We start from the raw sequence: 9,997 nt of genomic DNA on the forward strand, positions 1-9,997 counted from the left end.
TTATGACATAGCTGCTACTTGACAGTGTCGTGGCAATAAGATGCCAGGTCCACTGACTTTCATTAATTCTCACCAGTCTAGTCCAATTCCACTCATGCCTTGTCCCCTATACGGTATACAGGAGTAATTGTGGAATAAATAGACCTGGCACTACTCAGGCTAATTATGACATCATTTTATGCAAATGTCTAATAATAATAAAATAAAATGATGAAGTGATGACATTTTATATCCACCAGTCAAAGGTTTGACATCATGATGATCTGCAAAAACACTTTTCTCGCCATTATTCAGTGCCATAACTCAGGAACAGAAGGGGAGATTGGGACCATATTTCCTTCAACATGACTGGTTGTTGGAGACAAACAGCCATGAGGTGGTAATTCTACTTAGTCAGTGGACCAAAGACCACTTACTGTGTCTGCTGTCAGCAATTTGTACAATGGTGACAAACGCAAACCTAATCATGCGAAGTGATTAATTCACTGTTCTGTGCGAGATCCAGATGGGACATGATTATAAACATACATTCAGTGCAGACCATTAACAATCCCCAGTAATTCCTGTGCTCTGTGTCAGATGGTTACACTACAGATGACATAGAGTTCTACTGGCGAGGAGGAGACAACGCTGTGACGGGCGTGGACAAGATTGAACTTCCCCAGTTCTCCATTGTGGATCATAAGCTCATCTCCAAGAACGTCGTCTTCTCTACAGGTAATGTCCTGAACTGGTTGAAATGCATGAATCACTCCGGTCATAAAAGAGACATGCTGCTCGTGTTAATTTTATGTTACATGGTTGAATTCACAAACAGCAAAACAAGCATGATATAATGCAGTCTGATATCATAATCGCCACACACACACACACACACACACACACACACACACACACACTTAATTACCTTGACTTTAATTTCATTAAAAAAGCCCTTAATTATTCTCTGGCACTTAAGGATATTGCATTTTATTATCGTTATATTGCTGCAAGGAAGACAATATGGCAGCTCATACATATTGACTCCTTTCACTCTTTGCACTTATTGATATGAAAAGCAGCATCCACCTATGTGCGTACACAGACTGAGCACAGTTTCCAAAAATGCAAAAATATTATGTAAATGTATGAACGCACATACAAACCCTTGAATGAAGCGCTGTCCTGGGAGACAGAAGACACCATGACTTATTTAACAGCAATAAACAGAAAGAATGCTGTCTGATGCTGTGAAATATTCATTTCTTCTGCATTTTCATATTCATGAATTTGTCATGCAAGCAAGCAATTGTAAGCGGGACAGTGGTGGAGCTGAATAGAGTTTCTGGGGTTGCCACTGTATTGAATAAGAACAAAACATTAATACAAGATGAACGTACAGACTCCACCAATGAGAGCTTGTTTTGTCTGCAGGGGTCACACATTCCACACAACCTTATTAAAAACATAATGTTTACTGATGAATGTACAATGTTTGCATGCCTGTGTGTGTGTGTGTGTGTGTGTGTGTGTGTGTGTGTGTGTGTGTGTGTGTGTTTGTGTACCATTAACATGCATGCGGGTGAGTCAACCCAAGTGTGTCCCTGCAGTGTTCTTGATTTTATCACCTAATGCAGAAATATGGTTGACGGGGGATTCCCTTTTAACGTGCTGTCTATTCAGATATGGAGAGAACAACCTGGGGGTCACGCAGAAATGCAAACATCAGCACAAGTGCCTGGGCATTTATCCAATGAAAGTGTCATGTTTCACTCCAAGGATAGGCAATGTCATTGTTGCCCTTATGAATAATAAATATTCGCCATTGCCCCTATGTCCTGTCATTTTCTACCCAAGCTGTTTCCTCTCTTCATAAAGAAATAATTTACTTATTCTCTTGGTGACTCATGCTAACATGAGCTAACAGAAATAGCAGATCTAAGTGGTGGCATTCCAAGAGGAGCTGAGCCTAGTGGATTGTTGGTGCTTTCATTTAATAGACTTAATCCTTCTTCCTCGTCCTTCTTCTGTAACTAAAAAAAAAACAAACAAAAAAAAAAAAACGACATATTGCAGTGTATCCTAGCTCTTCTTGTGGTTGTGCTCTGTTGTACCCCTTCCAGTTGTGTGTTGATATAGTTTTCCCTTACCAAAACCCTGCTGTGGGATTATTCCAAATAGAGCAGAGATAAGCACAAAAAAGAGGACCCTTAACAGACAAACCATCAAACCTCTTCCATTATTGTGCATAAACACAGGTAGTGGAGAACAGGTGATTCTGGCGAGCACTGATGCTTCAGAGCAGTTCCCCTGCAATAGACAACCCAGGGATGAGGGACCATACTTGGGATGGGCCAGAGCTGCCCGCGCTCTTACTGTATGTTACAGTCATTTACACCATACAAGTCTGTAGCACTGGCACAAGTAGCTTGTAGATTCATAGACTGGTGAATCCACAGAACACCAATCAGTGACACTGTTGTTAATCAATCAGCTGTTTTGGTCATTTACCAAGCTATAGTGCCAAACATTCACTGGCTCCAGCCTCTCAGAGTTAGGGATTTTTCTGCTCTTCATTAAATATCTTTCTAATATCTGGTTGTTTGGATAAAACAAATTATTTGTAATGTTACCTTAGATTTGGGGAAATTGTGATGGGGATATTTAACTATTTCCCTTTTAATTAACTAAAGGACCAATTATTAACACCAAAAATATATACTTAAAGTATTTGATTTCCATTTTAATATAACATAATAATGATTGACAGAAATAACATGGTGCTTTTATCCTGCCACAAAAAAGCAATAACAAGCAATGATAAGCAATAACATTGTCCAACATTGGACATTTGAACACTGTTAGTCTTAAATGTACATGGTTTTAAACTTAGTATTAATCACTAGGTGCACAAAATTATTTCAACACAACAACCCATCTCCCACCAACAACCCCCTTTGAGTGCTTTTTATGATCAAAATAAACATACCATAACTGATTTGTAGGATTTAGCATCCTAACATTTTCTATTTTCCGTCCGCTGTCGCCTCTGTGCAGGTGCATACCCTCGTCTGTCCCTGAGTTTTAAGCTGAAGAGAAACATCGGCTACTTCATCCTGCAGACATACATGCCCTCTATCCTCATCACCATCCTCTCCTGGGTCTCCTTCTGGATCAACTACGATGCGTCTGCTGCCAGAGTGGCTCTAGGTGAGGCCTACAATACAAGTATAGATAGACAGGCAGGACACATTAGGACACAACAGGGGTGGGCATTTGAAAGAAGATTGCACTTGCACTGAAATAAACCAACCAAGGAAATCCAATGGAAAGCGATATATAGATTTTTTTTCCCCATGTTCTCCCCATTACCTTTACATCATTCATTTCAAGGGTAATTAGAAACGTGTTGGAGGAAAAAAAAACTACGACAATTCACAGTAAGTCAGACAGGAAAATGTTGCAGATCTAAACACTTAATATATTGACAAGGAGGGAAAACACATTAGATTGTAGTAGACCTGCTTGATTCATGTCCCATATCAGATAAAGTCTTTTTGGTGACTAGATAAAACATTTTCTACAATATTAATCACCCCAGATGCACTTTTCAGTGACTGAATTAAATGCAGTTCTACAAATGTAATTTATTCCTGATTTCATTCATTATTTACTGTACTTTGTGTCTTTATTAATTCCAGACATGAACTTTATTTAGTCCTTAGAAATTAGGATAATACTTTGCTGATCCACATTATGTTGTTGTTCTTTTACAATTACCGTGTCAACAGGGCCAAAAATCCATCCAGAAATGTAGGATGATGGATGACCAGGTTAATTTGTTTCCACTCTGGAATGAGAGCCTCTGTGCTTTTCTGAAAGTCACATTTCCCCCCGTCCTTCTTGGTTATGTAAACCCTGTGTAGCCTGTGAGGTTTGCACGCAGCTAACTTACTCTGTGTTTATCTGAAGCTCACTGTCTTCCTTTCACCTAGTTCCATCCAACCAGCTTCATTCATCTTTCTACCCATCCCTTGCTTTAGTCGACAAGGCAATTTCACTGATTGACGACTGAGCTGCATTTAGTGATCCAGAGGGAAGGCATGCATGGGATTTAATGAAAAAAAAAAAGTAATGCTCCATAATGGAGGCAGGTCAGTGGAGTTGGGAAATATTCGGTCACCTCCCAGTCTACACTAGATTCAGGAACCACTTTACTCTGACCTGGTTTCAGGCATTAAAGTGGACCTGTAATGGCTGCATCACATGGCCACTGTGCTGCAGAAATCCTTTGTTGTTATTGTTAAGCTCTTGCAGCAACAGCTTGGGAGAATTGCCTGAATCCTATTTTGAGCGGTGGTCACCTGACAGCTTTGTGACAGCTGTATAATAATTTAGTAATTGTTTACTAAGGCTTTCCATAGAAATTGCCTTAAATAATCTCACTGTGTGCTTTCAAAGTCGAACGTACAGGTGCGTGTGGGAGGATTCGTGACTCCTATAGGAGCTGAGAAAACAACTATTTAATCGTGTATAGAATATCACATTTGAGCTTTAGAATCAGGCTTCTTATCCCAGTTATAATTCCTGCATATAGATAATACCAAAGACACACACTATTATGCACACGCAAAAATATTAAATTAAATTACTTCTAGTCAGAGCTGGCGTGTCACTTATAATAAGCACAAACTCAACACATTGATATGCCAAGTCAATGTGACAGTAACTATTCCCACAGCTTGCTGGTTGAGGTTTTTGAAAACTGCCTACAACTTTTCTCAGTAGGAGTTCTTCGCTAATGAACAAGACCAAGGTTGATGTTTGAATTTCAAATTGCTGCACCGCTTCAGGTGCACGTCTTTTAGCTTATCTACCAGTGCATGGTTTGAAGCCGTGGGGGTAAGCCCCTCAGTTTCATTGATCCTGACAGGCTTAGTTAAGCAAAGACGTGGTATCAAGTTGATCACAAAGATGTCTTACAGTCAGGAGGATTAAAACTTCACACATTCAGTCTGAATAGTACATTAAATTAGGGTTCAATGGGATTTATTCCATTGATTTAATTCGTGTGGTCCCTCCACTTATTTGTGGTTATTGCAACCTCAGCACAAAGACTTTTACTCTGTTTGCATTTAACATTCTTGATTCTTAACATTTCTGATATAATGTGATGAATGTGATCTTTCTCTATCAGGTATTACCACGGTGCTCACCATGACTACCATTAACACCCATCTGAGGGAAACCCTTCCAAAAATCCCCTATGTCAAGGCCATAGACATGTATCTCATGGGCTGCTTCGTCTTTGTCTTCCTGGCTCTGCTGGAGTATGCACTGGTAAACTACATCTTCTTTGGACGTGGCCCTCAGCGTCAGAAAAAAGCAGCTGAAAAGACAGCAACAGCCAACAATGAAAAGATGAGGATGGATCCAAACAAGGTCAGAAAAATGCCTACATGTATTAAATCTACATATGAAGAGGCAAGGCACACACTCTAGATGAGTTCCCATAGGCTCACATTTTCAAGTGAAGTCAGTTTTTTTTTCTCTAGATTCACAGAATCACATATTTTCTTTAGTTTCTGGGGAAATTTTAATTCAATTATTCATAATGCTGTCGAAGGAGCTCAGAATAGTTACTAGCAGAGAAAAGAAATGTCACCACTTCAAATGGAGGGTTGACCTAATGTTTCCTGCCTTCACTGTGCCAAGGAAAGCCAGCCTAATAAGCTTGTACTTGCCATGTTTGAAATCCAAATGTGACATGTTGCCAGCTGAAACAGAGGGAAGAGGGTCTCTGAGCCACTTGGCTCTTTGTCTTGGTAGAAAGTGTTGCATTCACCTTCCCATTTGTGCAAGCAGCTGAAACGAACCACTCATCACTTATGAGAAGATGCAAAATGGCCACCATAACATGGCTGCATATGGACATGCAGTAGAAATCAAAGCACTGAATAGAAATGATGAAAAAATATGTAAAAATGACTGCATCAATAGCCTGGAGCATACCGTGAAGGTGTAGGAGGAAAGTAAAACTAGACATTAGAATCCACTGATAAGATAATGCATTATTCAAGTGCAGTACTAAAATCTGTGTAGTTAATATACACGAGTATTCGCAGTTACTTGTGAACACATGGATTATATTTTATTTCATAAAGTGTACATTATGTCCAACATATGGCCGCCTACATAAATGCAGACTCCTTCCACAACTTTTCAGCAGCTCAAGTAACCATGGCAATTCTGTTTGCTTGCAGTGGCTGGTGGGGAATGTGGTTGGCAGAGATGATACTTTGTATGCAAGAATGAAACAAAGGGATCTTGATGGTCATGACTCAATGTGGGAGCCCATCTTTGTGGATGACGCCGCAATTGGACTGGGTGATCAAAAGAACAAGGTACAGCAAAAACCTATGTCAAAAATGCATGAATTAATTTGCAGCAAAAGCTACTACACTATCCCTTTAAAGCAATAGTTCTTCCAGCAGACACAGGGCAGAGTAATATAAGTCCAATATTCACTCTCCAAACAGCTTTGTTTTAGTTTCTACTAACTCCTGAAACACACTTTTGGTTCTTTAGCTTGTGAGTGTTTCACTATGTTCACCAGCTAAAATGCTTTATAGATAATGAAAAGGAGTGACATTGAATGCAATTAAATTAAAAATAGTTAAATAATATATTCTGATGATATATGCTTATGCAATATTGTTTTAGTACTCTAATTTTACGTTTTATGATTGTAAAAATGTAACTTAAAGACATAATACTGATGCATGATATTAATACACTAGACAAACTTGACTCATTTCCTTGAACAGATGGATCCACATGAAAACATCCTTTTGGGCACCTTGGACATCAAGAATGACATGGGCGTTACAGAGCTGGCCTTGGGGCTCAATGACCCACGAAATACCATGCTGACATACGACAGCTCAACTTTACAATACCGCAAAGCAGGACTAGCCAGGCACAACTTTGGCCGAAATGCGCTGGAGCGCCACATGACTCAAAAGAAGAGCAGACTACGGAGGCGTGCTTCACAGCTAAAAATCACCATCCCAGACTTGACTGACGTAAACTCTATTGACAAATGGTCGAGGATGATCTTCCCAACTGTCTTTTCTTTCTTCAACATCGTTTACTGGCTTTACTATGTCAATTAAACACAAAAAAGAACATCAGTGAGGGCAAGAACAAACAGCAAAATATGTTGCTCATTTCTTGTTTGTATCTGGTTTGTTTCATTTTTATGTGATCTTGTAACACTGGACTGAATTACTATATTCAGGACTTGATCCATCATATCTTTGAATACCACATTTGCTGGCTAACACGTGAAAACCTTATAGAAGAGAGATTACAAACATATAAGGTGCCTGTTCCTGAGTAATTGTTTAAAATTTTACATATTTTGTGAATTGTGTATCTTGCCATTTTTTTAAATGTTTGCATATTTTTTATGTTTTTGTTATGTTAAATTTACAATATACATAATTCATTGCCAAAATATATCAGTTAGATACAAATCAACAAGTTGACATATTAGTTTTAAAAGACAGTTTGCTTTCACTGTAACTACTTAAAAGCACTGATGTGACTTTAAGTCAACATAGTTTATGTCAAAGAAACAAAATCTATTGTTACTACAATTAATTTGATGACATATCATAAGGGCCTGAAGTTCACAATTAACAATATGTATGTAATGTGAAAGAAATTTCAGCTCAACCATTTTGTACTTATATATATTGGAAGCTCTATATAATTTACTTCTAAGCATTTTTTCAGTTCATAAACCATCTTAATAAGGTGGCATTATGTATATCAACTAAGATCATTCCAGAACTTCCAGGTTTGAATTCAGATTGCACTCAGAAGCCTGTTGAAAGTCAAAAATCTCATAATGTAAAGAAACATGAAACTAATACAGCCAGTCTGGATTGTCATTATGTTGTTCTGTCCATGTCAAACTGTTGAAAGAAAGTAAAGACAAAAAACAGTGAGAAAAATATGTAAGAAAGAAAATTGGCCAAATTGGCTTAAGTTACTTATATATTATTATAATTACTAATATTGGATTTTATCCCAAAGCATATTGTACATGGAATGTATGTCTTTGGGAAAGACTGTGTCTAAAGAAAGTAGTTTAGTCTTTAAACAACTGTAAATGTAAATATCACATGTATAGCATTAATTATAGACAAAATATAACCTACAAAATTCCTTTTTCAGCGCTCTATTCTCACTTTCTTGGATACATATTTACAACACTGATACAAATTGTTCACAATGGCTGAAAAGGCACTTTATCAACTATTATAATTCTTCCATGGTTCAAGAAGAACACAGATGGTGAAGCTAAAATGACTACTGGTCTGCAGGAAAGCATAAAAAGCACAAAAATGATCAAATATCAGGTGTTGCCACCGTAATTTTAATACAATGTTTTTATGCAGATAATTTTTCTTTTTGTTTCTAATGTTCATATCCTGTATCTGCCTCCCAAGCCTGATTATTATAATTATTATTATAGGTTTAAAACCTCTTAGTGATGTATTGTTTCCAGATTAATAAATGGGTTGATGATCATAAAGGATATAGCCGTAAATCCAAAACAAATTTACAGATTATAATTGCAGATTATTTACTGACGACTGTGACTGTATGTACACAAGGTAGATTTTATAAAAGATTTTGCACACAAGTTCTTAAAAGCCATAGAGGCTATACCGTAGATCTTCTAATACCTGGTGCTCATGGGGGCTGTCTTAAGAGGAACTTTATTGATATGACTATGATTACACTTTATGTCTCAGTTACAAGGTTAAAATGTAAAAATACAACTAGGGCTGCAATACATGAGAGTGTCCTATCCTTCTCCCCTCAGATCTGCCACACTGTCTGTATGAATGAACTGTGGTGTTTAAGTCTCTTCTCTGTATAAGTACTAAGTTATTCATCAAAGAGTTAAATGTAAAGTATCACTTGGAATTGAAGTTGGAGGAGCTGACATAAACAAAAGAAGTTGGTTAGATCTGCTGTGTGACAATGGCTCATATATGAAATTGTGCCAACGTGAACATTGTTAAAGACATAGAAAGGAAGAGGGGGGCAACTCCAAATATCTTTCAAACATCACGCAGAAATGAGAACTAGTAACTAGAGCCTTTGTCTACTTTGAAAAAATATCTAAGACAAAGCAATCATTTTTCCTGGTACTCCATTCGTTTTGATTGCAGAGGCGTGAGTGAACACTAAAACATTAATATTCTAATTCTTTACTTAAAATGTAGCTACCTACAGTAATGTCTCACTGCATGCTCTGTACAGTAGTAACTCCTTGATATTCTGTTTTGCATCCTTTCTCCTTTCTCACTGAACTGTTTCATTTCATTTGTGCTTTTTGTGTTTAATTCACCTCAACTAAGCACACATGCGTATGTAATTACAGTATTATAAAAAAAAGTATGTTTGATTGGTATTACAAATACTGATTGATGAGATTAAAAATATTTCCTTTTTTTATAGACATTTATGTAAAAGTTATGACTATTTTAAAAATGACACAGTGACTCATTTTCACAAGCACTGCACAACAACTGACATGTGCACAGGTCTAACAATAGAGTCCAGCTCAGTCAGCTATTGTTCTGTGTTGAGCTAGGTATTGAAAACTTCACCCAGTAAGTGCATTGTTATGGTTTGTGTTGGGTTTTTTGATCTTGATTTTGTTCTGGTGATTATGTCGACAAAATTCTTTTCATCGTTCTTGTTTTTTAAATATTTTTCCTTTCAATCAAATTTGTTAATTTTGTAACTAAGTTTAAAATAACATGTGCAAAGGGATCCAGATAAATTCGCAACTGGCATTGTAAATTTTTCTTCAGATTAGGATGAGTTTAACTCAAATTTTGGATCATATCCCCAAAAAAAGACGTATTTAAATAAGTTTGTATACATCAGATAGTATATTGTCAATCATCAATTGGAGCATATTATTTATGTA

At 37.3% G+C, this 9,997-nt stretch overlaps 1 protein-coding gene across 2 annotated transcripts in view; it reads left to right on the plus strand.

Moving 5' to 3' along the window:
* Nucleotides 1–9,621, plus strand: part of LOC139607950 (gamma-aminobutyric acid receptor subunit beta-2) — a 58,413-nt gene extending 48,792 nt beyond the window's left edge. For both annotated transcript variants that reach the window (XM_071461319.1, XM_071461320.1), the window contains 5 exons: nt 580–717; nt 3,037–3,189; nt 5,177–5,421; nt 6,243–6,383; nt 6,807–9,621. In XM_071461319.1, coding sequence (XP_071317420.1) covers nt 580–717; nt 3,037–3,189; nt 5,177–5,421; nt 6,243–6,383; nt 6,807–7,154 — 1,025 coding nt within the window. In that variant the 3' untranslated portion in view covers nt 7,155–9,621. The remainder of the gene's footprint in view (nt 1–579; nt 718–3,036; nt 3,190–5,176; nt 5,422–6,242; nt 6,384–6,806) is intronic.
* The last annotated feature ends 376 nt before the right edge of the window (nt 9,622–9,997 follow it).

Source organism: Trachinotus anak, unplaced genomic scaffold, assembly GCF_046630095.1.
Source record: "Trachinotus anak isolate AG129_WGS33_773 ecotype Australia unplaced genomic scaffold, CSIRO_AGI_Tana_v1 ptg000024l, whole genome shotgun sequence".
In the NCBI taxonomy this organism is placed as follows: domain Eukaryota; kingdom Metazoa; phylum Chordata; class Actinopteri; order Carangiformes; family Carangidae; genus Trachinotus; species Trachinotus anak.